Source organism: Pinus tabuliformis, chromosome 1_2 (genome assembly GCF_031772625.1).
Source record: "Pinus tabuliformis cultivar Carrire ecotype Pingquan chromosome 1_2, CPIR1, whole genome shotgun sequence".
Classification (NCBI taxonomy): Eukaryota; Viridiplantae; Streptophyta; class Pinopsida; order Pinales; family Pinaceae; genus Pinus; species Pinus tabuliformis.
Window position 1 is genome coordinate 298,207,749 of NC_142298.1, and position 20,752 is coordinate 298,228,500.

Consider the following 20,752-nt stretch of genomic DNA (forward strand, 5'->3'; position numbering starts at 1 on the left):
ATCCGTGCACAGAGATCTGAGCAGCTGCCAAATGTTATAGCAATTCAGACATGGGTACCACCTTGCTAGTCTTAGAGATTGGGGATCTAATATGAGTTGTCAAACATTCATTGCAAGCGTCAGTATGTGTGCCTGAGTCCACTTGGTTCGCATTTGATTAGACATGTGATTTCCTTCCTTAAGTGTTTGGCCTTATATTTGAGTAATAGTGCCTTTGTGAATTGTATTATGCCCATAGGATTTTCCCATTATATTCATGGTAAGGGAAAGTTTATAATCAACCATTTATCCATTTCCAATGACTCATGTTCCAATATAATCTCTTTATTTACTAATGAATGAAGAGTTAAATGCAATTGCCTAAATTCACTCTTCTTTTAAGTGTTAATAATCTCTTAATAATCAAACAAATATATTTTTCAAATAGTATTCAATAAAAATTAAACTAAATCTTCTCCATATTTAAAACTACTTATTTATATTTTTATTAATTAATAAATACGCGTTCAAATTACATACTGCTTATACTTTTATATACTTACTTTTCCCATTATTTACTATTTCTTTTAATTATTTGTATCATTGTAGGCAATTAACTTGATACGTCTTATATAGAATTCGAACCACATACAGCAAGATCTAGAGATCTTATATATTTTTTAGGTCAATGTATGCAATATCATCGCTATTACAATTCTCATTTTTTATATCACAGACAAACAACATGCCTATGATTTCAAGTCCCTAGGAGATTTGCCCAGTTGTCTGCAACAATTTGGGATTGAGCAGAAAGCCTTTCCTCCATCTCTTCTATGTGGTACTATTTAGTATTAGGAAACCTTCCTCCTCTTCAATCTTCCGAAATATGGCACAGCAATAGTTTTAGTTCCTCAACTGTTTTCATCATGCTATTTTCCCTATATTTTTAATATCATTGGTACTGCAAAATATATCATATTTACACGGGCAAATGATTGGAAAAACCAAGCTATGATGTTTGCTGGAATATGTGGTTCTTTCGTTCTTTCTAGGTTATATCCAGAGAAGCGTGGAGGAAACGAACATAAGCAGCAACCTTTTGAACCCATTTTTCATATAATTTGAATCTTCCATTCTAATGCCGACCTTGAAATCGCCATCACGATCCACGAGACACATTTTTTCAAAATCAATTAACAGTGGGCAATCATTCACATCTGCAACACAATAATTTGACCTCTCAGCTGATATGGTTGCAGTTTCTTCCTCCACGGGCTTCGGACGATCCCCTTCCACTGCCGTCGGCATGTTAACAGTTTCCTCTTCGACTGCGAGATGGCATGGCTTCTCACCAGCCAAGAGTTGTATAGTTCTGTTATCGAATCCCATGATGGCTAGGGCTTCAACAGACCTCTGCCATCCACTATCCATTGTCAAACAAAACCCCAATTGTCGTAGCGTATTGTTCAATTTTCCCTTCCTTTCACGCTCTTCTTTCCTTAATTTCCACCAATAAATCTCTCTTACTTGGCTTGCCTTGCCTTGAGCGAAATTAGAGATAACTAACAGAGCATCCGAATTCGCACTATGAAATTATGAAATTGATGTTTGCTTGATTTATATATAGAAATCATGGCTTCTAAGAGCCCAAAATTTTTGTCTTGTCCATGCAATGGAAGCTTCACTATAAAGGCATGATGGATTCCTTATTGTCATGCATAGTCGTGTCATGTTCAAGGACGGAAGTTTCGCCAAGGTTTTCACAACGTGCCTTCACAACTGTTTGACAAATCAACAGTAGAAAACCAAAATAGTAGTGACAGTTGTACCTTGGAAAATAAAAGTGTAGAGGATGGTAGGCAGCGAACTGATTCAAAAGAGACACCTTCGGTGTAATTAATATATGAAATGTACAAGAGATGTTGAATGTTAAAATGAGGCCCAGCTTATATACCTAGGCAGGTGTCCTTTCATGACTTAGGCATGTCTTTTCGACATGCCTTTTCACTTAACTAATGACTATTTAAGATAATCATCATTTGATTATTTATTATTTATATTTATTTATTTTATGTAATTTATATTCATAACAAAAACCCAGAAATAATCTCTCCTCTTCTTATAGAACCAGATCAAATGAGAAATCCAAGACCCAAATACCAAGACCAAGTCCACACATAAGCCCCAAGTCTGCACTCCTTCCATGTTTTTCCAACAGGTCAAAGTCTCCTTAAGTCAACGATAGTCAAGTCCTTCCAAAGCTCGTCAAACTTCAAAATTTGGCTCCTGCAACAGAATTTCGGTCTCCTGCAACAGATTTGCAATTTTCGACCTTCCTGCAACTCTGAAATTTCGCACGTGTGGGAGTTTTAGGGCATATTTCCTTCTCTTTTGACCTTGCTTTCTCTCTCCTTGACTTTGACTTCTTTCCTTGTCCTTTTTGCTGATTTTCCTCCTTTCTCAAGGGATCGAACATGATTGATGTGTTGTTCAAATGAGGTCAAGACGCTCTTATATATACACATCTTAGGAGGTCGAATTGCCCCAAACAACACTGACTTGGTCTTGTAGTGACAAAAATTACAATTTGACTCAAAATAATTTTTCCTTTACATTTTCTTTTGAAATTCCAAATGTGACTTGACTTCAAGTTGTATTACAAATGCTCTTTTTGACTTGACAAACCCTAGAAGCATGAATGATCCGGATCTCTTCAGCTACCGGAATTAATCAAGATCTTTTACTTCTATGATGTTAGCAGAATTGCATGTGAAAGAGTATGAAAAGCCACGTGCATATTGTAAAGAAGATGAAACATAACGAAAACTATCAAATCAAAGCACACACACACACACATTCATAACGGAGTTCACCTAGTGTGGGTTACGTCTCAAGGCCTAGTGTCAAGAGTGGGGAGGTCGCTTCTCAAGGGATCGAACATGCTTGATGTGTTGTTCAAATGAGGTCGAGATGCTCTTATATATACACATCTTAGGAGATCGAATTGCCCCAAACAAGGCTGACTTGGTCTTGTAGTGACAAAAATTACAATTTGACTCAAAATATTTTTTTTCTTTACATTTTCTTTTGAAATTCCAAATGTGACTTGACTTCAAGTCTTATGACAAATACTCTTTTTGACTTAACAAACCCTAGAAGCATGAATGATCTGGATCTCTTCAGCTACCAGAATTAACCAAGATCTTTTACTTCTGTGATGTTAGCAAAATTGCATGTGAAAGAGTATGAAAAGCCACATGTGCATATTGTAAAGAAGATGAAACATAACGACAACCATCAAATCAAAGCACACACACACACATTCATAACAGAGTTCACCTAGTGTGGATTACGTCTCTAGGCCTGGTGTCAAGAGTGGGGAGACCGCTTCATTAAATGTTGCAAGATGATGATGAGTACAAAGTACATTATTTGTCATTACAAGGATAAATTCCCTCAACCAAAGTGGCATGTCTCTCCACAAGACTTTCACAAGAAATCTCACTCATATGGGAAAATTCCCTCAACAAACATAGTGGCATGTCTCTCCACGAAATGTCCTATAGGAACTCTCACTCAAATGGGCCCCCCTTCAGCGTGACAAGCTAATAAATTCTCACATGACGTGGCATACAAATATCCTTCAACATAATAGTAACAAGGATCTCAACAACAAAATCATCATCTCAGCAAATCAGATAACAAAAAGAAAAAAACATGGCATCACTGCATCATTTACCTCCACTTTCGGGGATGACCTTAAAATGCAATGCTCAGCTGACGAAATGGACTGCACCGCTGAATTCGTGGCACGAAATTGTGCCAACGTGGCAACGACTATAAACTTTGCCCCTTTCTGAAACCGTAAAATTCTAGACCCTCATGTATCTCGAAGATTCCCCCCAAAGATTCCCTCCTAGAGATAGCTGAAAAATCCGTTGCTCCGATGGAAATTCTGAGCACACAATTGCGCTCCTTGGGAAATTCCATGACAAATGACTATAGAGTCGACAACATTCTGCCTCTGTCAAAAATAAGCCTCCAAGGGAATCTTTTATATTCCTTGAGATTCTACAAAGATTCCTAACTGTTGATCGCCTAAAATTCTACTTCTGCTACTCAGATGAGGAAATGGACCACACCATCATGTTCCCTGTGAAATTCTGGTTCTTTTGAGTATAAATTTGGCATGTTTGCATCACTGTGAAAAATCACCCTCTAGGGAATCTTTTTGATTCTTCACTGCTACATGGAATATTCTGTGGAATATTCTAGGATATATTCCCCTAGAATATTTTATCCTCAAAAAGCATACTCGCCTGGGCATAGTTCCTTGGCTCCTGGTTTTGCTCACAATTCTCGGCTCCACCAGTCTCCCTCCCTCATCGCACCACTGATCATTGTTTAAGTATTAATCCTAAGGCGAACATAACAATGAGGACCCCGTGGGTCATTGGTGGAGTGGCCAACTTGGGCGCACAAGGCCTGGGGTCAAATCTCGCTCGCAGCCACAATGCATAACAAATTTTTCGTTTGGGTATCAGCGGTTAGTGCGTTGGTTATTTAACCATGGCATACGTTTTAATTGGCACTGGTGGTTATGTTAAGTTTGGCGGGTCGTTTTGGATCAGGAATTTATGTTAACAACAGTTGGCAGGTTATAATTGGTGGCGTGTTTAAACGTTTGTTGTTTTGTTGGAGGGGGGACGGCACCGGCCAGCACAGGTTCAACACCCATCAGCCCCAAAAAAACAATATGTCTATGTCGTATATAGCGTGACGGTTGGGTGGCAGTGGTGGCAGCCTGCCCACCCACATTTTATTTAAAATAATATGTGTCTTATGTGGTGTGCGATTGAGGCTGGGTTTGACAGCCAACCAACCGGCCCAAACAATTTTCCTTTTATAATAACAAACTGTTTAAAATTAATATGTCGATTTTTAAGGGTCACTGACAAAATTAAGTGGGCAACAAATTTTTCATTTCTGACTGTCGGATTTCATGCGTTGGGACTCTACAAAATTGTTGCCTCATTAGTGACTACCACTTGGCCAAAACTTTGACCGGCTATAACTTAAGCATATGAGCTCGAATTTGAGTGTCGTTCACAACATTGGAATCAGGGTGACAAGCACTACAATGTGGTCCTAGTTTCGCTTCAATCTAAGGACTTTGATTTTTGAGCTATTTCTGGGTTTTGAGCATCTCTAGAGCCACCTAGGTCATTCCTCCCCACTGAGAAGCTTTTGGTCCTCCAAAAGCATGAACATAATATGCAATTGTTGTGTTACATTGTCTGCACCACAAGTTTCCTGACAGATCACACTTCCTTCTCTTTCACCCTTGTTCTTCGAAGCCATAAGTGTTGAGTCGACACCTGCATCCTCTGCAAGCCTGTAGTACAATCTTTGCAAACTACATGATCAATCATGACCCAAGCACCCCCATACTTACCAAGAGTTTATAAGACACTCTTTGGTCAAGTTTACATCATAATAGAATCCAATACCCCAACTATCAATAAAAGGCCAAAAACATCATCACTGCTTTAACCGGAGATGGAAAACACATCATTACTTTTACATTTATATCGCAACACATGATTTACAAAATGCGGCCATGACAAGCTACCATATCTAATAAAACCATCTCTTACTCAACAAAGTGAACCACCAGTGATGCGGCGGATGTGCTTGTTGAACATCTTCACCAGTTGGTTACTGCACGGGTGCTTTGTCCTTGAGACACTGCTTTGGATGGAACCTCCAACACGTGGCTCTTTGATGTCCACCTCTGTTGCAGTCACTGCAAAAAGTTCTCTTCCTCTATACCTGCTTAACCTGCTTCCTTCCCTGATGTGGAGAAGTCCTTTCACACCTCATCCTCTTTCTTACTGCGATTCTCTTCCAACACTCAAGAACCACATGGTTATGCAAACCACAAAAACTACATGTTTTTCTATGCCATGATTTCTGCTCATCATTAACAATATGCTTGTAATCAAAATGAAATTTAGAATACTAATACTTTTTATACCTCTCTTGACTATCTTTGGTGTAACCCTGGCGAGGAGAGCTTGCCTTAGCTCTTCCTCTGCAATGTGCACTATCATGGGAGGATTATGATGTGTTCCAATCAGCCTCTTTCTTCAATGGCTTTGACAATGTCTTGGAAGCTTCTGATACCTTTGAGCACTCTCCTTCAGTGCACCCCAAACCTGCACATCGATGTCTTTGTACAACCTCCAATGGTTGAGTTATTCCTTGTCCATTAACACCAAGTCCTTCTCCTTTATACCCCATCTTGGCAAGGGGTCTCATGTCAATTCTTGAGATGGGTACCTCAAGGCTTCCAATAGAAATAGCGTCATGTGAAAATGAAACCGAAGAACGATCAACATTGTTTACTTCAGTTGTCGATTCCAAAACAGGTGATGATAGCTTCGCTAAGCATTCGTTGCGCTTCAACTCCTCCAAGGCCTCTTCCGTGGCTCATAACTGACGCTACAATTTTTTCTTCTCGTAGAAGTCTCCTTAATTCAGCATTCTCTGCTTGAAGGCTCTAATTGATCTCCTACTCCGAATGATGAGAAGACAATGAAGAAGATGAATAACCACTGCAAAATGGAGATGGAGCATCGTCCTCTGCTCTTTCTTTCTCTCGTTCCTCTCTTGTCATCTTCTCCGCATAATTTGCATACATCAAACTAAGTTGCACTAAAACGGATATGAGAATAGATACAGATACAAATATGGGGTTTGAAACGGATACGACAAATTTTCAAAAATTTCGAATACGATACAGCAAGGAAACGGCATATATATATATATATAAGAATTTCATATTGCCATTCATCTTTTACAATCTAGATTCTATATCTAAAAATACATTATCATCATCATGAATTCAACATAAACAAATCATCATCATCAAATCAACATAAAGATTGTCGTCATCATCAGTGATTATTATAGCATTCAACATATTATCATAATCATTAGTAATGTAATCAGAAATGCTACAGCGTTTGTGCTTTCGAGTCCAACTCCTTCAAAGAACGTGTCATGCATGGCAAATGGTATCTATCTTCCTTGCATAGCAATTAAATGGCCCATGCAATCATTGGGATATTCTGTCAAGACCTATTTGAACATTTCAATCTTCTGAACATCAACTTGGTCTCTTAACTATACATAGGCAAAAGATTGCCTAGAGAAGATTTGTTATATTGGATGGATTTATGAAATCAAGAGCAAAATCAATGACAATTAACCAAACAATAAACAAACTGAAAATTAATCGCTCAAATAAATCTCTTTACGAAGGAATTCATCAAACCCTTTTGTTTGCATTTTTGAACATCTATCTTTTTCTGAGTAGTAAGAATCCTTGATAAATATATAGAGTGTTGTTGTTTCTAAAGATTTAGAAGAGACTTTATGAGACTATGTTTTTAGAGAGTTTACTTGCAAATTTGATTTCTTCATTTTTATTATTTATTTATGGCTATACAAATTTTCACGCTTTTTAACATTTTATGGGTGGATTATGATCACAATTTTCATGCTGAAAACGGATTCAAAAAAATTTAAACCCTTGGAAACGTATCCAATCCCAAATTCGAACTTTCTGATTCTTTGAAACGGCACAAAAACATTTTTCTGGCAGTTTTGAACAAGGATCTTATTTGTTTCCGTTTCGAAAACGGGGATCCGCGTTTTCGGCAAATTCTTTAGTCGTTTCTGGTAACCTAGACATCAAATCTACCATTTGTGCCATCCTGAGGAGGTCCTCGTAGAGATATTTGTTGTTCTCCATTTTCCTTCTTGTTGCATATTCAATCATTCACACTCGCAATTCACATCAGCAAGAAGACCGCTCTGATACCAAACTTGATCCGAATCTCTTCAGCGACCGGAATTAACCAAGATCTTTTACTTTTGTGACGTTAGCAGAATTGCATGTGAAAGTATGAAAAGCCACATGTGCATACTGTAAAGTAGATGAAACATAACGACAACCATCAAATCAAAGCACACACACACATTGATAACGTAGTTCACCCAGTGTGGGTTACGTCTCCAGGTCCAGTGTCAAAAGTGGGGAGGTCGCTTCATTAAATGTTGCAAGATAATAATGAGTACATAGTACATTCTTTCTCATTACAAAGATAAATTCCCTCAACCAGAGTGGCATGTCTCTCCACGAAACGTTCTCAAGAACTCTCACTCATATGGGAAAATTCCCTCAACAAGAGTGGTATGTCTCTACGAGGGGAGGTCGCTTCATTAAATGTTGCAAGATAATAATGAGTACATAGTACATTCTTTCTCATTACAAAGATAAATTCCCTCAACCAGAGTGGCATGTCTCTCCACGAAACGTTCTCAAGAACTCTCACTCATATGGGAAAATTCCCTCAACAAGAGTGGTATGTCTCTACGAGACGTCCTATAGGACCTCCCCACTCTTGACACCAAGGCCCGAAGACATAACCCACATTGGGTGAACTCCATTATCAATGTGTTTGTGTTCATTGATTCGATAGTTGTCGTTATGTTTCATCTTCTTTAAAGTGTGCACATGTGGTTGTTTTACACTCTCACATGCAATTCTGCTAACATTATAGAAATAAAAGATCTTGGTTAATTCCGGTCACTGAAGAGATCTGGATCAATGAAGAACATGCTTGACCTAGAAGACAAATCAATTTGAGCATGAAACCCATGCTTAAACAATAATTATTTTCTTCTTTTTACAAAAATATACAATGTCATAAGTACAAAGGTAATTATGAAGACCGAATCTAGTTACGTTCTCTAACATGAAGTGTCAGTGCCAGTCTTGAAAAGGTGCCATCTTTAGCACTATAGAGCTTGAGAGTAGGATCTATATAATATATCCACCAGTTTCATTAAGAAATCACTTGATGCCAAAATTACAAGACAAACTCCAGTCAATGAATGTTGAGCTTAAGATCATAGAAATATAGACCCTAAGCACTGCCCAAAAATAGAACTTTCCAATATTTGACTTAATACTTGAAGGGAATCCAAAAAAACTAAGAATGGATGAGAATGATCTAATATTTTCATAAATTACTTGAATGATTTATTTTGAAGCATGTTACATATTAGTAGAAAAACAAAAGTAGACAACTTTTCTATGATCTATTCAATGAACATATTCGTTAATTGCCAAAGTTTAAATTTCATGCATTGCACTCACCATAGCCATGAGCACACTCCTTGGTAATAGTAGCGCATAACCCACACAAGACCTTCTGTATACTTCAAGACCTGCCAAATATGTAAGTTTTTGTAAATCCAACATCCATAATGAACATCAATGCAACTTCCCACATGAAAATTAACTAATATACAGGCCCAAAGCGCCATGTTTTCTTCAATTATTACATTCTATTTTTTCAACTGGTGAGTCCAGAAATGGTATAAATTTTTACCATCAGTTTGCATAGTGTTTTTTCGTTAATAATGCTTCTAGCTTTTGTAGTAAACTATCCGCATCTACTTTCAGGCTATTGAATAGGACTCCTTTTATTCATTTGGTCTTCCACTTTTTTCCAAAGATTGATCGTTCCATTAAGAAAAAGATCCTCAATTTTTGCAATTTCTTCTAGTTCTTGTTCCATTAAGAAAAAGATCCTCAATTTTTGCAATTTTTTCTAGTTTTTTCTCAATTAAACTTGGAAAAGTCTGTACACTAAAGTGTTTAAAGCTAAACATTATGTTGACATTAAATGAACTTTGGATGAGGGGCTTTAAAATACCTATTTAAGTGCTGAGATGACATAACAAGGAACCCTTCTACCGTTTGTCTTGAAGCTTAGTCATTATTACCTACAAGAAAAGATATTTAGTTGATCCACTTTTCAAATAGCAAATATTTGTCCAGTTGATCTTATTAATGGTTGGGGCCCCTTTAAAAGTGCCATAAGTCTGTTCATTATCTTAGTCATAAAAGAGAATGGTTCATCCATATATTAAACTGTTTCAACCAATCACTTTCATTGCACCATCTGGAAAGTTTATGCTTGTTTGGATTAATATCATTAACCGGGCATCTTAAGATGATTGAAATATGGATATTATAATCGTGTCATACATGGGGATCTTTCATCCCTAAGTTGAACTGTTTGCAGCTAATTATTTTTGTTGCATCATCTGATACATTTGTGCTTGTTTGGATGTATGGCATGCAAATTTCTTCTAGCATGGAACCTTAGACATAAGCAATCAAGGCCTGTTTCAAGGACGGGAATGAACTCCAAGAGCAAATCATACAAGGCTCGATGAAGCATATTAAACCTTTTTTACAGCATAAGCATATTTATTACGAAGTTTTCTTGGTTCCCTTAAAATACCTAATCCAAAGTAATATTGAGGCATCACATGCTTAAGACTGGTTATCAAGGAATGAAGCATGCATGGCCTTCAGAAAGTGTCTGAAAATACACTAAATGGCCATCAAACAACACCGCTGAGTTCAATTCAGCTTTCTTCAAACACATGCCTCACTTCCAGAATTGCCTTTTAGACCTCCTCAAACTCATTCTTATGTCCACATGAGAAATTCTACAATGACACAGAGAGTGGTTGGACCATTTCTACTCCAATAAAATAGAAACTGAAACAGAGAAGGCAGAGAAAAAAAAAAATAGAAAAATAGAAAACTGTTATAGAATTCAGCCAGGGTAATTTGCATAATAGAAAACCAACGTAAGGCACCATGAAGAAGTAATCACCATAGGGATCTTACTTTTACTTAGATCCACGGTTTACTGATTTTCATCTAGAACAAAAATTTATAGAACCTAATTCCAGCATCAACTGAGCTACTACTGGTGTGAATGCAAAAAACGAAAAAAAAAAAAAAATGAAATTAGTATTTCAGACATTGCAGTAGCAAGTATAGAGATAATCAGTAAGAGCACTTACAACATCTCTTTTGACATCTTCAATGGCCTCCGGTGTTTGTGCTCCAAACTTTTCAGTATAATATCTTTCTTTCCATCCAGACTCTCCTAATTTAACCTACAGTGACACAAACATTATTCTGAGCATGCTTTGAGTAACATCCCGCTAGCTTTTTGGAATTAAGGAACTTTCCTCAAATCATTCTGTAACAAACCTTGTCACCCTGAGGCTGATAGGAATCTGAACTTTTTACATTTTTCATTTTAAGTCTTGATATATCCTGTGCCTGAAAGGAAAATACCAACAGCCATATCTGTTATGATCCCTATATTCATTTAACATTGACTTCCCTACTACAAACAAGTAACATCCATGCTTAACTTAAGATCCCAATCAGTTCTTACAGTTTTCTCATCTATAAGTTGTCCCTATGTTCATTTAACCTTGACTTCCTTGCTACGACAAGCAACATCCAAGATTAACTTAAGATCTCACCCCTATATTCATTTAACATTGACTTCCCTACTACAAACAAGTAACATCCAAGCTTAACCTAAGATCCCAATCAGTTCTTAAAGTTTTCTCATCTATAAGTTGTCCCTATATTCATTTAACCTTGACTTCCTTACCATGACAAGCAACATCCAAGATTAACTTAAGATCTCAACCAGTTCATCCAGTTTTCTCTCATAAGTTTTCTTACACTTTTGACATTCCACAAATTTAATCAGATTCGACAACCAAAAATGTAGCACTCTTGAAAAGGACTAAAAGGAGATATTATGATCAACTGTCTTATAATACAATTTGGTGTGCATGGTTTGGGTGTTTCAACAGGACACAACTCCATAAGTCACTCAAGCTTCAGGTCTTCTTGTGCACGTGGTAGCCATTTCCATCCAGATTTTCATTTCATCCTGTCCATGAACTTGAAATCCAATTAAAAGTAGACTGCCTATGGGCATCATGGCAATAATAAAGGGTAAGAAGGGAGTACAGCCCCCAATCTTGTGTGTATCTTGCTTATCCAACATGGCAGATCAGAACATGAAATCCCAAAATGGTCCTCCCCTCTGGAAGGTAATAATCAAACAAGAAAACTGGGATAATAGCCACATAATGATCAGGTGCCATTAAATACAATTTGGCATGCTTGATTCTGAAGTTTTCACATGGTACAACTCCAGGGTCCATACAACATTTAGTTTTAAACTGCATATAAATTTGAGGAGATATATACAAATATCTGAAGGCATCCTAATAACTATTTTAAATTCAGCCAAAGAAAGTATCCTCAACAACCATACTGTAAGATACCTTCTCACCCAGCAGTCCTACAGAATCTGAACTATTTAAGTTCTTAATTTTGAGTCTCTGTGAATCCACATTTTCCATTGCCTGAAAGAAATGTCCCAACAAACATATCCGTTAGGATTATTGCATTCATTCTGTCAATGTATTCCCTATGAGAAACTACCAATAGCAGTTTACAAAATTTAAGATCTACATCCATCCTTACAGTTTTCCCAAATTAATAGACAAGACCGTTTAAAAATAAATGCAACATTTCATTAGGACTAACATTTTACATTTAAACTCAAATCCAATTCACAACTCATCATGCACTGCTGCTAAAGACAAAAGGATATATCAAAATGACATATCAATAAATGCAATTTCATGTCCTTGAAATCTGAGTTTTCACATAGCACTACTCCAGATTCCTTACAACAATTAGTTTTAATCTGCAGACAACTTTGGGGAGATATTATACAGATATTCCAAGGCATCCTACTAGCTATTTTATGTCCAACTAAAAAAGCATTTCTCAAAAACCAGTCCGTAACATACCTTATCACCTAGTTGAGGATCAGAATCTGAAATATTTAAGTTCTTCAATTTGAGTCTATATGCATCTGCATTTTCCTGTGCCTGAAAGAAAAAAGCCAACAGATATCCGTTAGCACTATTACATTAATTTTTGCACTATCTTCCCTACAACAAACTACGAATGGCATCATCAACAATGTAAAAAGCTGGAACGAACAAAGTTCGACCTTCAAGTTAAATACTCCAGAAGACTTGGAATATAAAAATCTTCATTGAGATACAAGAATATATATTAAAATGTATGAGTAAGAATGATGTTACAATTGAGACTGAGGGTCCTGTATATATAGCTAGGTAAGTACCCTTTCACGAACAATGATGTTTGTAGAGCCATGCCTCTCCCCTACTAATTACTAATTAACTAATCATTATTACAATTATCATCATTATTTATATATATTTTATTCATAACATTTCCTTCCTCCTCAAAAAGCTTTGTCCTCAAAGCTTGTTTATGAAAAGGCTTGATCTCTTTTTCTGTTTCGAATGTCTTCTTTCTCGGAACTGATGCCAACGTAATGACCAAAAGTCGTATATGCAGCAGAAAACTTTAAAATACTTCAAAGACGTAAATGTCCATTGTAAGACATGTACTGTATATTGAATATTGTATATTGAATTGATGTAAGATATGAGATGATTACAAATGAGAATGAGGACCTGCTTATATACCCTAGGCAGGTGCCCTATCATGAATGGTCATGTCTCTTTAAGACATGACTCTTCATTACTAACTAACTAACCATTAGTTAATTAATTATTATTTTATTATTATTTTTATTATTTTTATATGAATTATATTCATAACAGATGCCCATCGGTTCTTTCAGATTTCCCAGATTTATGGACAGGACTGTTAAAAATGCATAAGATAAGATTAGATAATTTTATTAACATCCAACAAATTACCAGAAACACAAAAGAAACATTATATAGGAACTAACACTTGGCATTAAAACCAAACCTAGCCAGATCACTACTAATCATGTACTGTTGAAACTTGAGATACATTGAAAGGAATTATCAAAATGAGGCATCATTACATATAATTTCTATACTTGAATCATATGGAACAACTCCATACAACCTTTAGTCTTGACCCGCAGACCATACGGGGGAGAGAATTGTATGTATATCCAAAAGCATCAACTTCCTTCCCGCAATGTGTTTGCATGCCACTTAAACAAGACGTATTTGTATTTCACTTGGGTACATACATAATACAACAATAGACAAACATTCTTTGGGAAAATCATTTGAGAACTTTGTTGAAACCATGAACTTTGTCTACCATCATGACATCTAAAAAGGTGTTCAGTGTGAACATCCCTATTATTGCAATTAATTCCCATAGGTATTGGGCAGCATAATGTAATTAATGCCAATCAACGTAAGCCTACTAGAGGGGGTGCTTGATCTAATGATCAAATTTGACCATGTCAAGTGACTCGTGGCTATAAGCAGAGCTGAGCATTAGAAGATGAAGGTATTGTTCTTTTGAACTGTAACTGTATGACATCAACAATTAATTTCAGATGTACGGCGGTGACTAAAATGTGGAATGATTGATAGCGCTTTATGGTGGACTGTATGGTGATGGTGATCGACTGCATTGTACAGTGGATCCTTCAGTGGCTCGATACCCTATATTTATCTGTTCAATGATGACAGCTTTTGACAACTTTGTATTTGAAACAACATACTGAGATAATATTGAGCGGTGATTGAAACAGGTGGCAGCAGCTTCTGGGAGTATCTAGAGCGATTTGTTAAATGGCAGCTTGTATTTGAAACAACGGCTAGCCTTCCCACAATGATTCGGTTCCCCACGACAGATGTTCTTATTAATGACTGTATGGGCCAACAGATACTTTGATCGAACTGTACGGCAAATGACCAAAGCCTAGAATTGTTGTGCAGTGTAAACCAGTATGGATTCTGATAAATGGTGTACAGATGATATGGAGTACCGATATTATCAACACTGATATATATATACTTTTTCTTGTTATAAATTTTTTTAACTTTTTTTTCAACGTAATGACCAAAGGTCAACTTCAACTTTTGGTGGCCAAAGGCCGAAATCTGACTAACTGTCGAGTTGTAAGAGAAACTCCAAAATCTTTAAATATGCAGTAAAAGCTTGGTCAATGGCTGTCAACAAACGAGCCTCTGATACCAATGTAACAAACAAAGTTCGCATACATGGCAGAGTATTCAAAATATCTAGAATATCTATATATCCATAATAGGACAGTGATATTTCTATATAAGAAATGTTGAATGTATAAGAGATGATATATGATATTACAATGAGGGCCTGCTTATATACCTAGGCAAGTGCCCCTTCATAAACGCTCATGTCTATACTAATCATTATTGACTTCTAATTAATTATTTATATTCATAACAGCATCTGGTGGTTAGGTACAGCTCATTCAACCAGGTCAACAATATAGGAAAAGCTTCCATGGGGATTTTCAGGCAGAGCATTGGGTTGATTGTAATTTGTGACATGCATGATGTCAAAAGTGGTACGTAACTAGGTTCGGTCTTCATTAATGTATTTGAGTGATCATAAAATGTACGTGTCAAAAGAATAAAGAAAAGAATTTTTATTATTGTATCAATGACTATTAAAGCATGGGTTTCATGCTTGGGTCATCATTATATTAGTCAAAGTCCCCATTGTGGACTCCTAGGATTAATATTGAGTCAATAGAGTCATTGTACATTTAAAGAAACCCTTCTTGGGCTTTTGAATCATGTAAAAAGGTTTATTATTAAGTCAAATGTAATTTATGTAACCTCCACACCAAGTCAGCCTAAAGGAGATCAAGTTGACCTAAGGACACCAATTTGACCTCATTTGGAACCTATAAATAGAAGGAAGTCGAATTCATTTGGAGTATCTCATCTCAAGCAAGTTCGATATCTCTAAGGAAGTTGGAGAAGTGCGAAGTAGGTCAAAGAAGCCTAAAGGAAGTGCGGGTTGGGTCAAGTCTAAGGAAAAGGAAGAAAACAAAGTTTTGGAACTACTCTCTCTTTGTTTCGTGTCCTAGTTTGGGAGATCGAAGTCTTCCAAGTATTGTTGCTGCCAGTTGTTGCATGATGCCGTAAGTTGTTGCATAGTCGAAGTTGTTGGGGTGGAAGTGTTGCTGCAAAGGGGTCGAAGATCTGGAAGGCTGACTTGGTGTGGAGGGAAGGTTTGGTCTTTGTCTAGGTTGAAGAGTCTCAAAGAATACTATTGAAGGAAGAGAATTTTTTACTAGGTTTTCCACTCGAGGGGGGTTTTGCCCTGGCATAGTGCCTACATCTTGTGTATTTTGTTTTGTGATCTTCATACACACATAATATGGTAATTGCTTGATGAAAGATAAGATAATAAAAAAGTAAAAGAAGCCAACATAACTCACAAGTAATTATCAAGAAAGAGGAATCAAACTCTAATCTACTTGCATTGATTTCTCAACATGGTTTTAGAGCTAAGGTCAAGAAAAGTTGAAGATCACTTTGTTGGCATGGATTCTCCCTCTTTGATAAACTACATGAGAATGGGTATCAACACTGCTGGAAGTTGGATGAAGGTCATCTACTACTTATTCAACAAGGTCAAACGTCAAGGATTCTTGGCTGCTCTTACAAGTTCTCGTAGTGATGACAATGCATGGATCATTGATAGTGGAGCATCAAGACACATGACAAGAGAAAGTAAACAAATTCATACACTATCAAAGGAGCCATCTTCTCATACAGTGGAATTGGGTGACAGCAAAAGCTATGTTATTAGAGGCCTGGGATCAACATCGTTGAAGCTAGAAAATGGATCGAAGTTGCACCTCAACAACATTCTATATGTTTTAGGTTTGAAAATGAATTTGCTTTCTATTTCTTGTTTAGAAGATAAAGGGGATAGAGTTGTTTTTGTTGATGGAAAAGTATTGCTTTGGGGAAGAGACTCTAGCATTGATAAAGCTAGGGTTATTGGAGTTCGTGAAGGAAGCCTTCATATAGCTATCACACCACCTCCTCAAGCTTTGGTTCACATGGAAATCAATCCCATTGAGTTATGGCATGGGAGGTATGGTCATCTACATTATAAGGTCATCCCTACTCTTAGTCAATTGGTTCATGGCATCCCCAATATGAAGTTAGATCATGAAGGTGTGTGCAAGGGATGCTCTTTGGGAAAACATACTAGAAATCCATTTCTGAATAGTGAAACTAGGTCTAAAGAGATATTAGACCTCATTCATTCTTATGTGTGAGCCCATGTCTGACAAGTCACTTGGAGGTCATCTCTACTATGTAACATTCAATGATGACCATTCTATAAAGACATAGCTCTACCTTCTCAAAACAAAAGATGAAGTATTTGAAAAGTTCAAGGAGTTTAAGTCCGAAGTGGAAACCCTAACCGAAAGGAAGATAAAACTCTAAGGTCTAACAATGGTGGGGAATACACTTCTAAGGAATTGATTGCATAATGATAGGATGCATGAATTAAGAGGGAGCTCGTTGTTCCCTATTATCCTGAACAAAACGGAGTGGCCGCAAGGAAGAATAGGTCAATTGAAGCAGCAGCAATGATAGTCGTGTACATTCAAAATAGAAGTCCTCATAAAAGTCTTAATAATACAACACCCGAAGAAGTATTCACAGGAAAGAAGTCAAGTGTGGATCACCTTCGAATCTTTGGAATTCCAACATACATACATCTTCTAAAGGACAGGAGAAAGAAGTTGGATTCTACAAGTATCAAAGGAATATTTGTTGGATATAGTCTCTCCTCAAAAGCATATAGAATCTACATTAAGGAAGGAAGACATATCGAAGTAAGCAAGGATGTCATATTCGATGAAAATCAAGCCTACAAGAAATCAAAGGATATTCCTATTGATTTTGATGGAGAAGAAGTTCCAATATTTGAAGAAGAAGAAGATCATCATGAAATCCCTACTACAAATCAAAAAGAAGATGAAGGACCAAATGAGCCTATTCAATCTGTGGTCATCCCAACCACAAGGAAAAGGCCAAATTGGTTAAAAGTTACATTATAAGATGTTGAAAGACATGAAGCTGCGAAAGGAACCTTCAAGAAAAGTAAGAGGCCGAAAAGATATTCTGGTTATGCTGCATATTCTTGATTTGGGGTAGCATCGGATGTGCTCTAGCCATGAAAATTGGTGGAGAGGCTAAAGCACATGGGATCTCCAAGACCCAGAAATCGTTTTGGAAAATTCCATCCGGATGAGGAGTTATTAAAATAATTAATATTTTTAATGTGTTCCTAAGACTAAACTTAGGAAAATAAAAATATTAATGGGTATTAATAAGGATAAGAATGAGAAGCTTCTAAGAGACGAGGATCGAGTCTATTTTAATCTTAGCCGTTGATTAAGGACTTAATCTTGGCCATTGATTTATCAACAGGAAAAGTATAAGAGAAGACTTGAGGGACATTTGGAGACACACCAACAGATACTCAGTATCCCAAGGAAAATCGATTTTCTCAAAGAGGAAGAAAAATTGATTTCAAAGGGAGAGTTGATGGGTGGAGGAAGAGGGGGAAACTAGCAGCAGTTAGGAAGCTCAGAAAGGGTGATGCATGGGGATCTGAGAGACAGCACAGAGGGAGACGTATATTAGGGACGCAGTGGATGACGCAGTGAAGGACGGAGCAGCGCAGAGGGAGACGCATATCAGGGAAGCAGTGGATGATGCAATGAAGGGAGATCAGGGATGCAGTGGATGACGCAGTGAAGGATGGAATAGTGCAGAGCCAAGCAGGATGACGCAGTGCTGACGCAGTTAAGAAAGGAAGTTCTCTAGGGTGTCAGAAAGTCTCAGAGAAAGGTCTCAAGTGTTTTATCCCAGTGTCTATGTAAAATCTTTCTATAAAAGCAATTGTTGCTAAAGATTAATAAAAACCCTCCTCTACTGCACCAGTTTTCCCTCATTGGGTTTTTTCGGGGACAATTGTCCAAAAATAATTGTGTTAATGTGTCTGATTCTTATGCATATATATTGGTTTATGTATAATGATGTGACATCTGTAGTAGAATTTATTTTAATATTCACTGAAGGGAATTCATAAATAACTTATTGAGAAATAAGTAGGTAAAATAAATCAGTTGTTGCAGTAATAGAATTTATGTTTAGAAATTTTCACATGGTATCAGAGCAAAGATTCGGAAACAGAAAGGGAAAATCAGTTATGGGTCAAGGGCATGATGTAGAGGCATCCATGACAGGAGACTCGTGCAGATTTTCAGAAGAATGCACAAGAAATAGAAATTTCGATTTCTCTATGTTGGCTTCCAGATTGGAAGAAGAAGTTGCTTTTGTAGCAAGCTCTACATCGTCAGGGGTATGGTATATAGACAATGGAGCCTCCTCGCATATGACAGGAATCCGAGAATGTTTCTCAAATTATCAGGAGGAAAGAATGAATTTTCAGATCACCTAAGGAAAAGTGTACTACAGTAGGGAAGGGTACTATAGTTTTTCAAACAAAGACAGGACTAGGGATGAACTTACCAATGTGTTGAATGTGCCAGGACTAGGGATGAACTTACTTTCTGTGTCTCAACTTCAAAGCAAGGGCTATGACATTTTCTTCATTAAGGAGAAAGTATATGTCAAACACCCGAGTTGGAAAAAGAAGGTACAAATCGGAATCAAAAGTAACAGGTTATACAGGTTGCAGCTAGAATCACCAATGGCACTAATAGGCAGTAATGGAGACAAAGATTTGAATGAACTATGGCACAGAAGGATGGGACATTTGCACCATGGGGCTCTAAGAATTCTCAGGAAAACTGTAACAGGAGTTCCAGATCTTAGTACGGAACGAGATGATGTATGCAGAGGGTGTGCTCTAGGCAAGTATGCCAAAGCAACATTTCCTAGAAGTAGCAATAGGGCCAAGAGTGTACTAGGATTGATACACTCAGATATTTGCGGACCGATGTCCACAAAAGCTCTTAGTGGTGCCGAATACTTCGTCACCTTCATCGATGACCACTCCAGGAAGACTTGGATTTATTTTCTGAAAACCAAGGATGAGGTTTTCAGTCGATTCAAAGAGTTCAAGGCTCTAGTGGAGAATCTGACAGGAAAGAAAATAAAAGTGTTGCGCTCAAACAATGGTGGAGAGTATGTCAACAAGGACTTCACCGATTTTTGCACTAGGGAGGGCATCAGAAGAGAGTGGACAGCTCCCTACAATCTGGAGCAGAATGGAGTAGGAAAAAGGAAGAAAGGGACTATTGTGGAAGCAACTAGGGCTATGATGTATGATCAGGATATGCCAAAATTCTTGTGGGCAGAAGCATGCAGCACGACAGTCTATGTCCAAAATAGAACTCCTCATAGGGCTGGGCAAGATTACTCCAGAGCAGTTTTCACAGGCAAGACACCTAAAGTAAGTCATTTCAAGATATTTGGGAGTTTAGCATATTGCCGTATACCCAGGAGAAGAGGAAAAAGCTAGATCAAACTGCACTTGTGGGATATAGCGAGAACGCTAAGGCATATAGAATCTATCTTCCAAGGAGCAGGAAGGTAGTAGTTCGACGAGATGTGAAGTTCATGGAGGATAGGGCCTTTAGAAAATCTCAAGAAATGCCTTCCGAGGAATAGACAAAAGATGAGCCATTGGTCAAACCACTTCAACCAACGGAAGCGAGTACCAGAAATTCTTCCTCAGAACAGAAGGAATCACAGGAAGAGGAAGAGCTAATAGATATACACACTACCAAAACAAGAACGAGCCAGGAATTATGACAGATTCTACGGGATGCAGAAGATTTCATTGGTGCACCCAAGAACAATAAAAGGGAGCGAAGACAGCCAGACAGATATCAAGCTTTAGTAGCTTAGGTTGGGGAACCTTCCAGTTTTCAGGAGGTCGTTCAGCATCAAGTTTGGATGGATGCGATGG

General features: G+C 37.4%; 1 protein-coding gene across 1 annotated transcript in view; it reads right to left on the reverse strand.

Annotated features, from left to right (window-relative positions):
* Positions 1–20,752, reverse strand: part of LOC149205517 (5'-3' exoribonuclease 4-like) — a 129,740-nt gene that overhangs the window by 73,554 nt on the left and 35,434 nt on the right. The window contains exons 3-7 of the mRNA XM_089397429.1: positions 12,769–12,849; positions 12,235–12,315; positions 11,132–11,203; positions 10,939–11,034; positions 9,209–9,279 (exon numbers count right to left, since the gene is read on the reverse strand). Coding sequence (XP_089253555.1) covers positions 9,209–9,279; positions 10,939–11,034; positions 11,132–11,203; positions 12,235–12,315; positions 12,769–12,849 — 401 coding nt within the window. The remainder of the gene's footprint in view (positions 1–9,208; positions 9,280–10,938; positions 11,035–11,131; positions 11,204–12,234; positions 12,316–12,768; positions 12,850–20,752) is intronic.